Below are 19,606 nucleotides of genomic sequence, written 5' to 3' on the forward strand. Positions count from 1 at the left end.
TGGCAGGAGCAGGGCACGAGCAACGGGAGCTCACCCCATTGCGGGCATTCGAACCACCGACCTTCTGATCAGCAAGCCCTAGGCTCTGTGGTTTAGACCACAGCACCACCCGTGTCCCTCATTCTACCACCTACCCCACTACAAAAAAATGTAAATAAATCCCCTCTAGCACCACGAACAATGCAAAAGCCTGGCCATGAGAATATTTTTCAGACTCTTTTCTCTCCACTTTCTATTCCAAGACGGAAAGTTATTCAAGTGGGCAGTTAATATCTCACCAACTTTTCATCACATTTAACATACAAGCATTGCATTTGTTTCAATAGAGCCTTGTCATCTGAACTGACCTTCACAGCTCCCATTATTTCAGATAAGGTCTCATTGTTTTCAATGGGAATTCTTGCACTTCGTTTTAGCATGTCCGCTCTGCGGTTCTCTGGACAATACATGCGGGGAGGGGTGGTGGTAATGCATTTACTGAGAAGGCGCACGTGATGGCAAAGGGACTCATGCCCTCATGATGAAGAAAAAAGCAGTGCAAAGTGGAAAGGACCTTTCCGTGGGAGGGAAGCTTGAATTTACTGGTAGGACTAGTGGGGAATCTCCTCCTACTAAAGCTCTGCCCTTCCAATTTCAATTCACATTTGTTTATTCCATGCTCAGACACAACTCACAGGATGTAGAAAATGTGCCTGCTTGCCATTCATCTCACCACAAGGGGGCATAATCAGGAAAACAGCATTGCCATGTGAACCTAACAAATCACTTTGTGGTCACTGCATGGGAAAAATCTGTGCATAGATGGGGCCAAAGTGGTGGCAGATTGCTGATGCAACATTTAAGCGAGCCCTGAACTGTTTTAATGAAAGCCGAGTGTTCTCTCTGCTTGTTTTGAGCTTCCGATTTCCACTTGGACCATTCTAGGGGTGCGCTGCGAGTTATTTGCTCAGCATTTTCTGGTTCAGCAGCCTTTACACTGCAAGACCATGTTTATTTGTTTTCTCCTCTGGGGACAAAGCTGCATGTGGCTGCACAAATTCAGCGGGCCTAGTAAAAATAACAACGTTGGCCTCTCTTCTCACGAGCACCAAAAATCTGGGCTCCGGCAGCAAAGATCCGTCCTGCATTGTTGCCGACCCTCAAACATTTCCCCTCCTGTTTTTTTCCTATGAGGAAAGGTTGCAGCATGTGGGATTTTTAGATTAAAGGCTGCAAGGATACTCCTGGCTCAAAAATGGAAACAGCAGAAACTCCCAACACGGGAAGATTGGCAGGTTAAGATGGTGGAGTACGTAGAGATGGCCAAGTTGACAGGAAAGATCCGGAATCAGTGTGATGAACTGTTTCAAAAGGACTGGAACAAATTTATACTTTATATGAAAGAAAATTGTAAACACCTGAAAACGTTTGTAGGTTTGAACTGAAATGTTTGGTAATGTAAACATAAGGAACTGATTTACCGATAACAAGGTGAAATATTATAATAAGATAGAAGGTAAACATGTGATTATAGAAACGCGGAGAATATAGAAAGGTGTGTGGAAGTCAGAAAGAGGGAAGGAAGGAGGTCGATGCTCTTATAGAGTAATGTGTTAAGTTATAGAATTGTGTAGCAAAATGTGATTATGATAAAAGTGGAAAATTTAATAAAAATCATTAAAAAAAGGTAAATGAAAGTCCTTATGTACATAGCACATAGTTCAACTATGGAACTCACACCCACAGGAGGCAATGCTGGCCACCAACATGGGTGGGTTTAAAAGAGGACTGCACAAATTTATGGAGAAGGCTATTAATGGCAAAGAGCCACGGTGGCTATGCTCTGCCTCCAGAATCAGATGCAATAATAATAATAATCATAATCATAATCATAATCATAATCATAATTTATTATTTATACCTCGCCCATCTGGCTGGGCTTCCCCAGCCACTCTGGGTGGCTGCCAACAAAATATTAAAATACCGTAATACATCAAACATTAAAAGCTTTCCTAAACAGGGCTGCCTTCAGATGTCTTCTAAAAGTCTGGTAGTTGTTGTTCTCTTTGACATCTGGTAGGAGGGCATTCCACAGGGAGGGCGCCACTACCGAGAAGGCCCTCTGCCTGGTTCCCTGTAACTTGGCTTCTCGAAGTGAGGGAACCGCTAGAAGGCCCTCGGCGCTAGACCTCGGTGTCCGGGTAGAATGATGGGGGTGGAGATGCTCCTTCAGGTATACTGGGCTGAGGCCATTTAGGGCTTTAAAGGTCAGCACCAACACTTTGAATTGTGCTCGGAAACGTACTGGGAGCCAAGACCAGTGTTATGTGGTCTTGGCGGCCGCTCCCAGTCACCAGTCTAGCTGCCGCATTCTGGATTAGTTGTAGTTTCCAGGTCACCTTCAAAGGTAGCCCCCCGTAGAGCATATTGCAGTAGTCCAAGCGGAAGATAACCAGACCATGCACCACTCTGGTGAGACAGTCTGCAGGCAGGTAGGGTCTCAGCCTTGACCTGCGCCTCCATGGGCAGCTCCTGGTCCTTCAGGGGCACAGTTACCCCATTCAGGACCAGGGAGTCCTCCACACCCGCCCGCCTCCTGTCCCCCAAACACAGTACTTCTGTCTTGTACTTCAACTTCAATCTGTTAGCCGCCATCCATCCATTAATGCTTCTAAATATCACTTGCAAACCACAGAAGGGGAGAGCGTTCTTGTGCTTGGGTCCTGCTTGGGGGGTTCCCAAAGACATCTGGTTGGCCACTGTGAGAACAGGATGCTGGACTAGATGGGCCACTGGCCTGATCCAGCAGGCTCTTCTTATGTTCTTATTTGTCCACCACCAATTCCCTGTAGAAGAGGATTTGTGCCTCTTTTATACACTTATCTTGGACCACCAGAACTTGCTCCATCAAGTTTGTGTGTATATGGATACAGCAGGACTGAATGGCCATGAACTGCAAGAGGTACAGTTCCGCGCAAAGCTGAAAATGTACACAAGCTAAGCATATTGACCATTCACTGCATCAGGAAGGAGGCGATAACACAATCTTCCTAACTAGAAGTCCCGTGACATCTTTGTTTAAGGGCCACTTGCATGAGAGCTGAAAAATTCCTCGGGGCTGCCCTTTGCATGACTGAACAGCTCTGGGAGCGCCATTTGATCAAAGCTTGTGGTGCAGTTTTGAACAGCTGCAAGCGGTGAGAATTCACTCATCAGCTGAAATAATGCTCACACGTATGAAAAGTGGGCAGAAGAGAAAGCAAGGGGCCTGAACGGGAGGGAAACTCTCTGCCAATATCCCCTACACTTTCACTAAACCAATTCGACACCTGGAAATGACGGCAAAGCTCAATCACTGCTGCAAAGTCACCCCAAAACTGCTAGCAGACACACCAGTTCACGTTTAGGGGTTGCCCTATCAGCCCCAAACACCAGAATATTACGACGCTTGCAGCACACCAGCATCGCTGGAATGCAACACTAATAATTATCTTCCTACATTATTTATTTGCTGGGGTAGCAAGGCCTTTTCAGTGCTCATTGACTGAAACATAAGCAAAGACTAACAATGCTAGATTAAGACTCATTTCACAAACGGTTGATGAATAGGGGTACATATCTTGCTTCCCCACCCCATACACAGCAGAGGTTCATGCCCAGTGAAGGAAGAGAGCAAGGGGGCAGGAAGAGTCACCATTAGGGCCTGGACCTGTCAGGCTGTCCTGTCCTTCCCCCATAGGGCCAACAGACACCACCTGCCCTGTCAGAAGGAAGGTGGGGAGGCTGGGAGAGTGGGTCATTTGTCTTTTATTTTTATCTGCTAGTGAGTGGATGAGAGAACTGTAAAACTGTAAGCTGCCTTGGCAAAAAGGGAGCATATTAGTTCCCTAAATACGCCAAGTGGGGATACCATAATAGCTCTTGGGCACCATTTCCTGAAGCACAAGCAAGCAGTCTATATGCAGTGGCAAAAGGTTCCCTAGGGAAGAGAACAGCGGAACTCATTCCTGTAGCATACAGTCAAACAGTAAAATAACTGGGAAGCTACTATTGATATATAATTGTTTTATAAAAACACAAACCACCATATTCCTCTACCTTTCCCATTTCAGCTCTTCAGGAAATAGGACCGGCATAGGAACTAACAAGTGCTAAAGAACTTTTAAGTGCATTAGTTAAGTCAGTGTGGTGTATTGATAACAGCAGTGTTTCTCAAACTTGGGTCCCCAGCTGTTGTTGGACTACAACTCCCATCATTCCTAGCTAGCAGGACCAGTGGTCAGGGATAATGGGAGTTGTAGTCCAACAACAGCTGGGGACCCAAGTTTGAAAAGCACTGGGTTAGAGTGACCTATGAGACCAGAGTTCAGATCCACACTCAACCAAAAAGCTCACTATGTGACTTTGGACCAGTCACTGCCTCTCAGACTAACCTGCCTGACAGGGTTGTTGTGTGGATTAAATGAGGGGAAGAACCATACTCACCACCTTGAGTGCCTTGGAGAAAAGGTGGTTTATAAATGCCACAAATAAAATAAACTATATCAGGCATAGGCAAACTCAGCCCTCCAGATGTTTTGGGACTACAACTCCCATCATCCCTAGTTAACAGGACCAGTGGTCAGGGATGATGGGAATTGTAGTCTCAAAACATCTGGAGGGCCGTGTTTGCCTATGCCTGAATAATATGAATAGGCTACTTTAAAACATACCATGAGGGAAGAAAAGGGGTGGGGTGCAAGAATCCCCTTCTGTACCTTCAATCATATGTCTACTGAAGGAGTGGAGAAGAGGCTGGGATCATGCCTGTGGACCTTGTCCATGACCTCAGCCTCCTCACACTCTCCATGAAGGATGAAAGGAGCATCTATGCACACACAGATTAATGTAGCCTCTTCCCTGTGACTGGGAACCTGATTGTGCAGATTTATATCTCTGAGCTGACCTCTGATATGCATATATTACATGCACATCACACACACTTCAGGCTCTGCATACATTATCATCCTTTTATAAAAGGATGCCACACTCACTAAATCTGGCCCTTCAGAATCCAAAACAGAAGTGATTTTATTCTCTTGGGATGCCACCTTAGCACACATGACAAACATCAAATTCAAACCAAATTTATTAACAGGGCAACCAAATGCTAATTGCAGCCAAACAGAACCATATGGACATAAACCGTATGCAAGGATTATGCATAAAAATAAAAACTCGCCCTGTACAACAAATAAAACACATTTATGCATCTAAAATCTTGAGGGAAGCCATATGGCCTTGACTAAGTTGAGCAGACTTCACTGCAAATTTCAGTGTAATAAACTTTACAGACCTGTCCAAACCAAACAACAGATATTTAATATTATGTGAATAATTGAGGTCAGTAACCACTGCTGAAGATTTGTCTAAATATCTGTTTTATACAGTTTGCATATAATGTACGGCGTCCTCTACCCAGGGGCTACCACATATGCCAAAAGGGCTGATCTCTGGCAATTTTCTTAAATCTCCCTTCCAGAAAATGTGACTTCATTAGAAATATATATTCCTAGAAGAGTTAGCATGTCAGGGCCCAAGCCTCAAGCTCCAAGTTCAGAAGAGCATGAGCTGGCTGAGACTGGGATTACTGAGCTGAAGAACTAGGCCCGGATCCTGCTACTGATCCTAAAGCTAGCAGTCCTGGAGCCTTTGGAAGTTGAGTCAAAGCACCTTCCCCCATGTCCAGTTTGCCCCTGTTCATATGGGAGCTGGAGCTTTAAGTGGTTGAAAGGACCCATAAGGCCTCAGTCCACCTCCAGCTAGTACTGAAGTGAGTTCCTTGCTTGGAGCTTTCCATGGTGCTTTTTTGCCTACTAAACCCTTCCTCAACCCCACTGGAAATCAGGGATGAGGAACCTGTGGCCCTAGCTCCCATCATCCCTTAACAGCTTGACCAGTGTCAATGACGGGAGTTGTAGTTCCACATCTGAAGAGTCACCTGATGTCCACTCATGTTCCTAAGGCTCTCAAATTAACCCAAGGTTGTTCTCAAAGAAGATGTTAACCACTCCCTGGGGGCAGTTAGAAACTCAGATATACAGTCGTACCTTGGTTTTCGAACAGCCTAGTTCTCAAACGTTTTGGCTCCCAAATGATCAAAACTCAGAAGTGACAGTTCCGGTTTTCGAACATTCTTTCAGAAGCCAAAAGTTCGATGAGGCTTCCTGCAGCCAATCAGAAGCTGTGCTTTGGTTTTCAAATGCTTTGGAAGTCGAACGGACTTCCAGAATGAATTCTGTTCGACTTCCAAGGTACAACTGTATAAGCTGGGGCCAACTGTCTCCTTTAACCAAGGTTACAGTTGCCAAAACGGAATGTCTAGTTCCCATTTTGGGGCAAAACAGCTCTGAAGTCCTATTTTTCAAATGATGCACAAACTATGATTGATCGGTTACACACCTGCCTAGTTCAGACGACAACCTTGAGCTAGGTTAAGAACTTTGAGAACATAAAGAAGAAAAGGCACTTCATCCAGGAACAGTCCACATATATATTAGCCTATTCCTACCTCTTTTTCTTGGGGCATGGGTGGCGCTGTGGGTTAAACCACAGAGCCTAGGACTGGCTGATCAGAAGGTCGGCGGTTCGAATCCCCGCAACGGGGTGAGCTCCCGTTGCTTGGTCCCTACTCCTGCCAACCTAGCAGTTCAAAAGCATGTCAAAGTGGAAGTAGATAAATAGGTACCGCTCTGGCGGGAGGGTAAACGGCATTTCCGTGCGCTGCTCTGGTTCGCCAAAAGCGGCTTAGTCATGCTGGCCACATGACCCAGAAGCTGTATAATAAAGCGAGATGAGCACCACAACCCCAGAGTCGGTCACGACTGCACCTAACGGTCAGGGGTCCCTTTACCTTTACCTCTTTTTCTTAATGGTGATACGGATCATTCATAATAATTTAAGAATATTCTTCACAACTGTGAGCAGGACAGTAGGATTGGGTAAGTGAAGACAAGCTTCAACAATTAGCTATAGCGTTGTTCATTGCTCCTGCACGGAAAAAGCATTTTGGTTCCTGAAATTCATTCTGGTTGTGCAGATAAAACATAACTGATAAAATCCTACAGGATGTGGTATTAGTGTGTGAAAACATTCAAGTTCCAATGATCCCTAGGCATGCATCTCTAGATGGTGGAGATGTCGGGTACCAACCTGGCCAATAGGTGCAAAATGTTCCTGGCACTTGGCTAATTTCAAACACTGCCCAGGGTGGGTGGGGGGTAATGGAATTACCTGGGGGGAGCTAAGAGGCAAATGGGTGGCAGTTGGCTGCTGGTCGTATAAATGACTATTGGACTTTGAGAAGCATTTCACTAGATAAAGTTCATCAGTTTTGTGGAATTAATTTTTGTAAATAGTTTTAATTGAATTTTGAATAATGCACAATTAATTGTTACCGTTCTGAATTTTATTGTGCTATTATCTTCCTTAGTGGATCGTTCAAACAACTATTCCAAATAATGCTTTTCATACAGTAGCATAGCTCTCAACATTTCCCTTTTTTTAAGGGAAATTCCCTTATTCCGAATAGGATTCCTCTCAAGAAAAGGGAAAAGTTGAGAGCTATTTACAGTAGGGGGGCACAGGGGATGAATGTATGGAACCAAGCAGGCTGTGTGGCCTGAAAAAAGTTGAGAACTACTGAATTAACACAGTGTTCATTGGGTTTAAAGCTTGACATGCCGCTTTTCAGCTTTCTGCTTTTGAGGTCCGTCACAGCAATAAAGGTAAAGGAACTATGTAAGAAGAAGCAGAATCAATGTCCGGATTTCAAATGCCTTACCTGGCACCTGATCGCTCATAGTGATGGCCCAAGGCATTCCACATACAGAAAGGATCTTTCCCCCAGGTACTTACCCACCTGTGTTAAGTAAGGGCTCCAAAGAAGAGCCTCAAAAGATTATCTTGGATAATATGAGCTCAGTACATCAAGCAAGTTTGGGAACTGGATAACTTTCGGCCTCTTTACGTCACGGACATGGCATCAAGAAGTGTTTTGGGGACAATCAACGACATTGGTCACTGTTTTGTTTAAAAGGTGATGGAAAGCGAAACCTCATGGCTGAAAGAAGAGCCTTACCTGAGCTCCAACTGCCACAGTCCAACTGAAAGGAGCCTCACTCCCCACAAACAGAAAGGAACCCTCAGCAGCCACTTGGGCTACGCTTTCCACAAGATTCCTTGCACAGGAAAGGTCAATCACATCCGTCAAATAACCAAAAAGCTGAAGTGCTGAGCTGTCAGTTTTCTCAAGGAGGAATTCACTGCCTCCCCCAAGAAGGTCATTGTTACCTAATGTACAGTACAATTTACCCTTGCTGCTAATAATGCTTACCCAAAACACTCAAACACGAACACCTGCCAGCAGTGATCTAATTACAGAGAGTTAAGGTCTAATTTCAATATGAGCTCCTCAACCTTTTCTCCCAAAATTCTATGATTATTACTATTGACGGGGTTTCAAGGAGGCTTACAGATAAAACAGGAACAGCTGAAAACGTAGGGAAGGACCACTAAGAAACAATTAAACATTAATAGAATTAAAACTATGTATAAATATAAAATATCTAATTACATTCTGGATACTGAATCATGATTCACGCACATCAGTTGTGCTAAAGAAAGCCAGTAGTTAGCATCGTGACTAGCAGAAGAGACCTGAAATCTAATATTTAATTTAACCCTTTCCCAACTATGCAAAACCAAAGGGATTCTTCCCATGAGATTCCCGTCCCTAAAGATTTGTACCAACGGTTTTCAAATGAGCAAACAAAACTTGGAGTATACTTTACTATAAAACAGTTGTGGAATAAGCATTTTAAATAAATAAAACTAGCTGGTAGCTGGAATCCAAGTTCCTTGTGGATAAAATGATGATTACTATCTGTGGATACCTCAAGAGCGCAATCCATCAAATTCCAAATCTATTGCTATTATTTTCAAGCAGGAACTTGGGAGTTCGATGATGATGATGATGATGATGATGATGAAGAAGAAGAAGACGAAGAAATCTGCATACCACCTTATACCCATAGATATCAGGGTGGTTCACAACATTTACCATTCAAAAAATCCTATGTAGTCAAATGAACAACCAACATTACAAGGAATATAAACAATAGCAGATTTCTAATACCATAAGAAAAAAAATGCTGTGAAGATTAGTAAATTGTTTTAACAGTTCCATGTAGTAACCCACCCCACACGTAAGAATAGCCTGCTGGATCAGGCCAATGGCCCATCTAGTCCAACACCCTGTTCTCACAATGGCCAGCCAGTTGGACACCTACAAGCAGGGTTCAGGCACCAGAGCACTCTCCCCTTCTGTGGCTTCCAGAATCTGGTATTCAGAAGCATTATAGCTCTGTCTTAAATCTTCCAATGTTCAGCTTCGACATTCCCACATGTACAAAGAACCAGGAATAAGAATTAAATGGCCACCAAGGATAACAAGACCAAGATTCCTGCATTGCAGGGGGTTGGACTAGATGACCCTTGTGGTCCCTTCCAAGTCTACAATTCTATGATTCTAAAGATGGAAAGTGGATCGTTCCTCTTCTACAAAAGGTGGACTACTTTACTGCACTTAAAGGGGGCGTCAGAGTGTTTCTATGCTGAGAAATCTCAGAAGGCACTTTCAAAACCCTTTTTGCTTGGCTGCGATGTTTGCTATCACTACGGACAGTATGAGTTGCAAATACAAGCAGGATAAAATACTTTTTTATTTTAAAAAGCCTTACATAAACCAGAGCAAGGAGCATTGTTTTACAATCCTTATTTATACTTTTCAATCAAGAGAAGAATTACAGAATGAGTAAAAGCTATTTGTAAAACAAAAAAATGGAAAGACTCTACTTAATTACCACCTGCAAGTTCCATGCTCCCTCAGTGCTGAAAGCATAATATAAAAAGGGTTTTCTTGTTTTATCTTCACAGCAACTCTCCAAGGTAGGTTAAGTCACTACTTTGTCCCAAGATCATTCAGTTTCATAGCTGAGCAGACATTCACTTCTGTTTTCATAATATACACCCACCAAACTCAATCTGTTTATTGTTGTTTTTTAAAGCAAAAAGCAAAAACTTTTCAGTCTAGTTTAAAATGCATACTCCCTGGAAAAATCAATGCTGCACTATAACACTTTCAGATAACTTGAAGCGTTCAGCAAAAATGACACACACACACCCCAAGTTGCTGGAAAACAAGACAAGCATGGAAAGTATATATTTTTCCATTAAGGTTGTGCAGAAAAATCCCCAGTGCATTGCATTCCATCATCACCTATTTCCCATCCTCTGAAATCAGAGTGACAACTGAGCCTCCTTACTGAATAAGATCATAATGGCTTCTTCTACTGCAAAGTGGAAAAAGCAAGGAGGCAGAAAACACTAAAAATGTATACAGAAAGAAAGAAAGAAAGAAAGAAAGAAAGAAAGAACAAGCTTTCCTTCCTAACATAAACATCAAGTAGGCAGCGCCCTCTAGCATCTTCTGAGCATATTTATCACTAGATGTAAGAGTTGCCCTAAACATACAATCAGCTTCTCTCTCTTTTTTCTGAATGCGGAGTGTGAATCTATAAAGTCTGCCATGCACGTACTGTTCCTGCCCAATCCTTCTTAGCCTCTGATCTAGCGGGGGATGGAGGGGAGAGAGAGAGAGAGAGATTGTAGCCATTCTGCAGCATCAATTACTTTAAATATATGTTTCAATGTGAGCAAATCACGCTGTTACATAATTAAGAAGAAATTATTTTTTTATGAGTGGGCAGGCAAGCCTGATGCAAACACTACAGTTTTACTATTCACAGACTGTAACATGGAAGCACTGCCAGGAAGCATTGCTAAGCTATTATGCAATACTCCAGCCCCATCCAACACTTCATTCATTCAAGAACATATCAGCACGGTGCTGAAATTGTGTGGGGGTTTTTTGAAAGAGGAAGTTTGAGAGGTAATTGGAATATCATCTACCCGTTGTCTGCATTATGTTATTGCAAGTGCCGCTCCAGCTGTAAACTAAGCTTTCTCAATCTGTATTTGTACACACACACACAATTTAAAATGTGAAATATCTTAAAGGCCGAGTAAGCCAGCCCCCGCCCCCCGCCCGGCTCAATTCAAGATGGTTTCTATAACATAAATCTGACTGATCCACTAATACAAACCTAAAGTTTATTCTAAAAAACAACCACTCCAAGTAATTTTAACAAATTTAAGATTTTCCCCCCTCTCACCTCCTACTAATGGAAGTATCTCACTCTACAACAGCTTTCTAACTATTTATGCAAGTAGGCATTACTATTAGGCACGATAAAATGGATAATCAATATTTCAGCCACCACCTTACTATAATGACTGCTTATTTGAAGAAAGAACAATTCCTATTTCAGTGGAGTATGTGAACATCTCTCCTACTCAAGTACCAATTACCTATATTGAAGAAAGCACCGCAATAAATGCCCTTTACCTTTTCTAAAGAGGATTTGGAGTGTATAAACACACACAAACTATGCTGACTTTCGCTCAACCTCCAAATAATAAGCTTCTATTATTACTATTATTATTATTATTATTTGTGTACTGTCCTTCATCCGTAGATTTCAGGCTAGTTCACAAGACAATTTTAAGTATTATCTCAATGCATCTTTATATTGGAACCTCTTCTAGCAAAACTTTTGACCTTGGGCCACTCACCATCTTTCAGCCTAACCTACCTCTCAGCGTTGCTTTGAGGATAAAATGGGGGGGGGTTAAAATTGTGAGTGCCACCTAGAGCTCCCTGGAGGAAATATGGGATGTAAATGCAACAACAAACCCAAACAATGGCTTATGGTCACAAGTTCTTAGGGGGCGTCTGTAACGCAAGCACAGTACCCCATCACCTTCGGCAACACTTCCAAGAAATTCCTGGGAAAGCAAGACAATGAGACTATGTCCTTAGCACCCAAGTTGAAACAATCATGGAAATTATTATGCCGGCTCCGTATTTTTGAAATATATTCAAAAAAGTACATGGGACAGGGAAAGAGATCCCACATACCCTGTGTGCAGGACAGAAGCATTCAAGGCTTCAAGCAACACAATCTTTCCTCTCCAGGAAAATAGAGAGACGTGGCTACATCTCAGGCATTACGGGGAGGGAGAGAGAGATCAAGGCGAGTTACAAATGCTGCAATTTTAACCACCACCTCTCTCGCCTACTGTACACTTAGGGACGGTGCAATCTCTCTATCCATTCTCCTTGACAAAGAGTTTTATGTAACTCAAAAGCCTGCAAGTTGCTACGCCCACAGGAGTCGGTCCTTGCCTGCATCTCCGGGAAAAGGCTGGGAAGGAGCTGTCTATGCACCAATCTACTAATCGACAAAATATAACAGAAGGAAGAAAAGTTCGGAAGCGTCCCGTTTATTTTTTTAAGGGGGAGGACAGGGCTCTTCCAAATATACCGCACTGCTCTCCCTCAGCAGAGAAACGAGCGGCGGGGCCTGTCTGCAACTGCACACCTAGGCGGCAGGCAGGGGAAAGAGGTGTGGCAAGGAAAGGGGAGAGGCTGGAGAGAGAGGGAGAGAGCCAAGAGGCGCCACTGCACCAGCATCGTTGATGCAGAGGCGCTGCCGCTGCTCAAAGAGAAGCCCTTTTGCATGATCCTCTCCCTCCTTCCCTGGGATGCATTCACACCCTGCAGTGATGCTCAGCTCCCGTGCGCTCCTCCCAGCACCTCTCCGGTTATGCAGAAAAAAAGCGCACCGGGGAGGTGGATGAGGACGAGGGTGGCCTGGAAGGCCAGCCGAGGAGCCCGATCCCCGACCCCCCCCTCCAGACCCGGCGCCGCCCACCCACCGCCCGGCCCACCCGCTTCCTTTGCTTCCTTCCTTCCTTTACCAGGCAAGCTTGAAGCCTTTCATTAGTACAGTCACGATCAGCCGGTGCCCGTCGTGTCCTTGGCTGCCCACTGACGACGCCGGAGCGGCTCCCAAGACATAGTGGAAGAGGCCGGGCAGGCGCAGGCTGCCGGGGAAGCGCACCGTCCCGGCATGGAAGGCGGGCGGGCGGCAGGAGGAGGGCAGCGCCGCCCCGCCGCCCCAGGCTGCTGCTGCTGCTCTCGCTACTCCGCCGCCGCCGTTCTCGCTGCTGCTGCCGGGGGCCGGCTCTGCGGAGCGCGGGCAGCCCGGGCACGCCAGCGAGGCGGAGATCATGCCATGGCCTCCCCGCGCCGCCAACGGCCCAGGCGCCCGCGGCGAGCTCCCAGATGCTGGGGAGGCACTCAGGGGCGGCGCAGCGCCAAGCCCCGCCGGGGGTCCGGATCCAGCCCTTGCTGCTGCTGCTGCTGCTGCTGCTGCTGGTCGTCCCTCTCCAGCTAATCTCTCGCCTTCCTCCTCCTCCCGGGTCCTCGATGCGATGCGACCCCGGCGCAGCGCGCCTCGCCTGCCCACTTGCCCGGCCCGAGCGGCTGCGCCCGCCCTTTAAAGGCGCCCGCCGCCTGCCAAAGGGAAAGCCGGCCAAGCTGGGCCAGCCTGCGGAGGGAGGAGGATGCCCGCCGCGCGGTCCCGCGGATGGAAGCGGCCGAGGGGAGGGGAGGGCGCGCGGGGCCGGCTAGCCTTCGCCCGGGGACTCCCCAGAGCGCCTCCTCGCTTAGGCTGGACCTTGTTTCCTTGCCGAGGAACCCCGCGGTCTCGACAGGGCTGGCGTCCATAAGCAGGCATGCACAGGAGCGGGGTGCAAGTTTTGCGCATCCTTACTAGGGAGCAAGACCGGTTGCACTCAAGGCCCGGGGAGTTCGGCTGTCAAGAAATCGAGCTTCTCTGAAGTCTCCGAGGCTTCAATTCTGGCCATGCTTATTAAGCTCCCGAGTAAATCGGGTCAGGATCAGCCTCCTAGGTGACGAGGGCACTTGCCCGAATTAACCCCCTCTCGCTCATACATGGGGCACCCTGGTCCTGGCTATGTAGGAAATAAGGTTGTGATTTCCAAAAAGCGAAAGAAAGGCACTCTGCACCGGGTAGAGACGCTCTTGCCCTTTTCACACTTCAAGTGCTCCAGGCCAAACCCCGACATTGAAAACAGGCCCCTGGGCTGAGTTTAGGGGTTCATAAAGCTGAGGAAAGGCAGGTTTTAAACCGGAGTTTCCCAAACTTGGGTCTCCAGCTGTTGTTGGACTACAACTCCCATCATCCCTAGCTAGCAGGACCAGTGGTCAGGGATGATGGGAACTGTAGTCCTAAAACAGCTGGAGACCCAAGTTTGGGAAATTCTGGTTTAAACAAAAGAAATATGGTGGGGGGTTATTTTCCCACCCTCCTTTTTTAAAAAAAGATATCATAATTGCTAGCTTTATATCATCACCTAACTCTGGAGTAGTGCAGTGGAGACCCCAGCAGGCAATTCAGCGCACAGATGCTCTAACTTGGCTCAAGTAGGTTCTTACCCAGGATACTGTTATCTGAAAGCTGTGGTTCATGGCTCTTCCCGCCCCCCTTCGCAACACACAAAATCAATCAAAGAGGAGGGGAGAATTAGGCTTCTGTAGACCACCTGAAAAGCCAGGAAGATTAGCTGCAAGTGCCAAGGTTGTCCCTGCTGTCCACAGAAACAGGGAGAAGGCGGAGCAAAATCTACTGTTGGAGAGCCAGTTTGGTGTAGTAGTTAGTGTGTCAGATTAGGGCCTGGGAGACCAGGGTTCAAATCCCCCCATGAAATTCACTAGGCGACAATGGACCAGTCTCTCAGCCTAACCTACCTCACAGGATTGTCGGGGGGATTAAATGAGAGAACCATGCTCACCACCTTGAGCTCCTTTGAGGGAAAAGGTGGGATATAAATGCAGTAAATATATTAATCTCTGGGTGAGATTTGAAGAAGTTTGGCAAGGCTTTCTGGTTCACCATTGCTTAACAATGGCAACAACAGTATGCTCCTCCTCAAATTATACTGTTGAAATGAAGAGAAGTGGTGGTGGTGAGTGGCAACAGGAGTCTACTTTTGTGTAGAAGGACTGCAAACTCAGTTCAGTTTTGATACTCAGAACAAATCCCTGAGATCATAATTTGTTAGCTCTAAATGTGCCTCTTGTACCTGGTGATAGTTGGTGGATCTTGGTGATTCTAGTAGATCCCCACCAGTCTGATGTTCGCCCCTAGGACTGGTAATGAAAACATGCGGGAGATAAAGCGGCTTGAAAGAACGCTTGCTCTGGACTCTCAGAAACAAAAACCAACATGGAAATAGCCAAGACCCACCTCACCCATTGCCACAACTGAAGAGCTAGAGCAGCCCAACATTTAACAAACTCAGCTCACTATTTAACAAATTCAAAGCTTGCGCCAACAATTTCAATGCATTTTATGCGAGACAACTAACTGATATCACAGGATCAAACCCATTATCCAGCTCCTGGCTAAACCCAAATCCACCCTGAGCCAGAGTTCACTGATAATAATGGAGCAGCTTGGCCAGTTGTCCTGGGCATGGAATACTGCCAAGTGACCATTTCTTGTTATCTTTAGAATATTATTATCATCACCACCACCACCTCCATCATCATTTGAATCACCTTTTTTATCAGTTTCATTATGAATGACAATCATGCAAGCCAAACAACTAAAAACAGATTTAAAAGCAATACAAATACAGTAATACTCAATCTTCATCCAGCCGGAAAACAGAGATGCTCTTCCACAAAATGGGCTGTCCCACTGAAGGCCCTGCTTTGATTTGCTGTGGAGCAGGCTTCTGATGCAAAAGAGTATTGTGTCACCTTAAAGGCACATGTATTGGTGTGCTTGTATGGACTTTCACCATTTAAAACTTGAAAGTGGCAAGATTTCATGAATTACAACTGCTTAATGAAAATTACAACAGATCAAACTGGAGCTTATGCACAGGTTTACACACACACACACACTTGATGGCTCACATGTTATTGGCTAATGCAGGATCAAATATATTGAATGTAACCTCATTGGGGCAAGCACTTATTTGGCTCTTGAAAGCACCATGCACATTGATGCTGCACTATATTTATTATAACCACCATCAATATTAATAAGCACTAAGGTTGTTCTCTGATTGAGAAATTATCTGCAATCAATTACATCACTAAAGTGGAATTGATTCTGAACCAAATCCTGATTGGTAAGGGACAGGCAGTGTTTTCTCAGCACAGTACATCAAGCTGCAAATCAGTTGTGTGGCAGTGTCTAACCTCGGGAGTTCTTTTAATTTTAAACCCACACTTCTTGCTCTGAGCTGCTTTCTAACCTGCACACCTTCCTGGGATGCTGAGCCCTTTTGGCTGCAAAATGGGTCAGGAGACCTGCAAACCTGGTGAAATCTGGGACAAAGCAGTACCGCAGAATCACATTCAGCAATGTATAAGGGTTTATATTTTAAAAAAGGAAAGGGAGATGTCAGGCACTGAGAATGCAGCCAAGAACACTTTGGAGGTCAAGGAGATTGCCAGGAGAGATGGAGTAAGGAAAAACGAGGTGAAGGGAGGAGGCAGTTTATCCAAGTGGCAACCTCTGCTCCCAAGGCATGCTGGGTGAGATGCTACAAAATATTTATAAAGGAAACAGGGAAGGAAAGGAAGGGGAGAGCAGCACTCAAAGCCCAGTCATGGGAATATATTTTCTCCTGTTTATTTATGGCACATCCACGGGGGCTGTCTCACATACTGGGCCAGAATTTATGGAGATTCTCAATCGTGTTTGTGGAACACACCAGACACCTAGTATAGAACAGTGGCCAAGACACTCGAGTTGTGAGCTAGGAAGCGCAAATTCCACCTTAGCCATGAAGTCACTTGGTGGCTTTAGGCAATCTGTTCTCTCACCTTCCTCTACCCATCTGCAGCATGGCCAGAACCTTATAAGGTTGCATGTTTTGAACACTTATAAAAACCTGGTATATAAATGCTAAACAACAATATACACAGAATTTAAACTGTGTTTCAGGCTAGAGCTGGTCCTCAGAACATGGTCTTCTCAAGTCTTCTTCAGACCAAAGGCCCACCTAGCCCAGCATCCTGTTGTCAGAGTGGCCAAGCACCTATGGGAAGAACGCAAGCAAGAACTGAATGCCACAGTATTCTTCCAACTTGCAATTCCCAGCAACTGGTAAAACATAGCCACTGGTGGTCTTATCCTCCATGAATTTGCCTAATCCCGTTTTAAAGACTTCCAAGTCGGTACCGGGCCATCATTACTTCTTGTGGGAGAAAGTTTCATGAATTAATTGTGCTGCATGAAGAACACCACCTTTGTCCTGAAATAGTCTCTCTGGGTCCTAATATTATGAGAGTGGTAGAAAAACCTCTCCTCTCCATTCTCTGCATGCATAATCTTACGCACCACTGTCATATTCACCCTTACTCTCTTTTTTTCTTAACTGAAAAGCCCCAAATGTTGTAACCTTTCCTTATAGGGAAATTGCTGCACCAAGATCCTTAACCAGCCTTCCAAGTGTGGTCTTAACATGGATTTGCATAGCAACATTATTATATTGACAGGCCCAGCAAGTTATCCACTTCAGACTACCTTGGAAGGTGGTGGACTCTCCTACACATTAGAGGATTTTAAGCCAAGGTTGGATGGCCATCTGTCATGGATGCTTTAGTGGAGATTCCTGCATTGCAAGGAGTTGAACTAGATGACCCTCAAGATCCCTCCCAGCTCTACAGTTCTATAATTCTACGACCCTATTGTCTCATTCCTGGTCATTCACCACCAGTTCAGACCATTACCACCCCAATGAGTGTATATGTGAATTATGATTTTTTGTTTTGTTTTTCCAATGCACGTTACATTTGCTTACACTTGTTACTACCCATTCACCAAGCATGGAGAGATCCTTTCAAAGCTCCTCACAATTCTTTTTGTTTTAACCACCATGGAAAGTTCGGTATCATCAGCTACCACACTGTTCACCACTAATGCTAGATAATTTATGTAGAAGTTAAAAAGCACAGGTCCCAGTACCAATCCTTGGGGACTCCGCTTACTACATCGTTCCATTAGGAGAACTGTCTGAGAACTTCCTGGAAAAAGGCTTGGTTTAAATACTTTCACACACATACCAACAGCTAGTGGGCAACTAATAATTATGGGCATCTCTTTTTTCTCTCCCTCCCTAGGATACAAAACTGCATTTTAATAAAGTTCCCAGCTACTGAACTGGTCCTGCATCTTAAACCATAAAGAAATAAAACAATATTCCTGTGATATTTGGATGGCTGACGGGAAAACCTTCACCAATTAGCTTTCTATGTGCCACAGGGCACTTAAAGGCACAGGATCAGTGGCAGTAAAGCAAGCTGGCAACTGCTGCATATAAACACCAACTGCTCTTGACTTATGATTCTATGTCCTGAAGTGCTGGAGAGACATGCATCTGCATTGTGCAGATCAGAACAATCCAGCCTCATCTAGACTGAAAAGTTTTTGCGAGGATGGTGCTGTCATGGAAGACACGGGCCTCATCAAAACAAGAGGGCAATATTGGGTCAGATGCCGCTAAGTCCTCTCTCCGTAATCACTACTACCATCCAGGTAGCTGTTTTCCCTTCGTCTCAACTTTGCCCATACCAGTTCCCACAGCTGCCCTTCCATGGCCTGCAGGTTAACATGCCAATGGGGCAGTTCTCCCTCTTTCAGTACAGCATCTAACTTCAGGGAAGGCAAGGCATGCTTAGGAATTCTTCCCCGAGCAATTTCAAATTTGCACATTAATTTCCTCGGAATTCTACTTCAAGCACACCCTCTAGTGTTCTGCTGCTAGACGACAGCCAAGCTTGCCAAGGACCCAAAAAGTCCTAGTGAAAGCCCTGCTTCTCTGGATGCAGGGAAGCAATTGAAGAACTTTAGGGGTGGTTGGGAGAGTCAGCAAAGGGACCTTCCTTCTCCCGGGTAACCTCATGAGTGTGATATGCTCTTACATGGAGACAAGAGAGAAGCATCCAAGACCCTTAGCGCATTATGCATAAACTGGGTGCAGGAAGGGGAAATGGGGGCAGTGGGGGAGAAAGTTCATTCCTCTGAAATGGAGAGAAGAGCAACTCTCTCAGATCTTGACTGTATAATGCCACAACCTCTGAACCAAACATAGATATTTTTTCCCCTCCCTAGGGGGGTGGAAGAGAAGGACGTAAAGAAAGTGAAGATTAATGTAAGAAATAAAATAAGAATTTGCCAAGCGAAGCAACTTACGCACAGGGAGGCCGGCAGCATTTCCATCCTACCTTTGCTGTCGCCATATCAGACGCATCCATATTTTCTGCTTGGCCTATCAGTCAACAAGATCATTCAGAAGGAGGTGGGGGGCAGGGGAGGAAAGAAGGGAAAATAAAACATGAGGACGTGGTAGAGGAGACGACACACAGTTCTATAGGGGGGTGGGGGAATGGAGAAGGGGGTGGTGAGGCAAGAAAGCGGCTCTCCCCTGATCTCTGAGGCAACTCCCAGCGAGGGGAATGGAGGACACGCCGATGCCATAATAAATCATAGAATTGTAGAGCTGGTGGGGTGGGGAGAGACCCCAAAGGGTCATCTAATCCAGCCGCCTGCAATGCAGGAATCACACAGGGGACACATAA

General features: G+C 45.4%; 1 protein-coding gene across 9 annotated transcripts in view; it reads right to left on the reverse strand.

Moving 5' to 3' along the window:
- GRAMD1B (GRAM domain containing 1B) overlaps nt 1–19,606 on the reverse strand; it is a 209,906-nt gene that overhangs the window by 80,121 nt on the left and 110,179 nt on the right. The window contains exon 1 of one of the 9 annotated variants that reach the window (XM_053367392.1): nt 12,901–13,079. The exons of the other annotated variants lie outside the window; for them this stretch is intronic. Within the exon in view, the coding sequence (XP_053223367.1) occupies nt 12,901–12,923 (23 nt within the window). The 5' untranslated portion in view covers nt 12,924–13,079. Of the gene's footprint in view, nt 1–12,900; nt 13,080–19,606 lie in introns of those variants that run through there. 9 annotated transcript variants of the gene reach the window in all.

The sequence above is a fragment of the Podarcis raffonei genome, chromosome 15, assembly GCF_027172205.1.
Source record: "Podarcis raffonei isolate rPodRaf1 chromosome 15, rPodRaf1.pri, whole genome shotgun sequence".
NCBI lineage: Eukaryota > Metazoa > Chordata > Lepidosauria > Squamata > Lacertidae > Podarcis > Podarcis raffonei.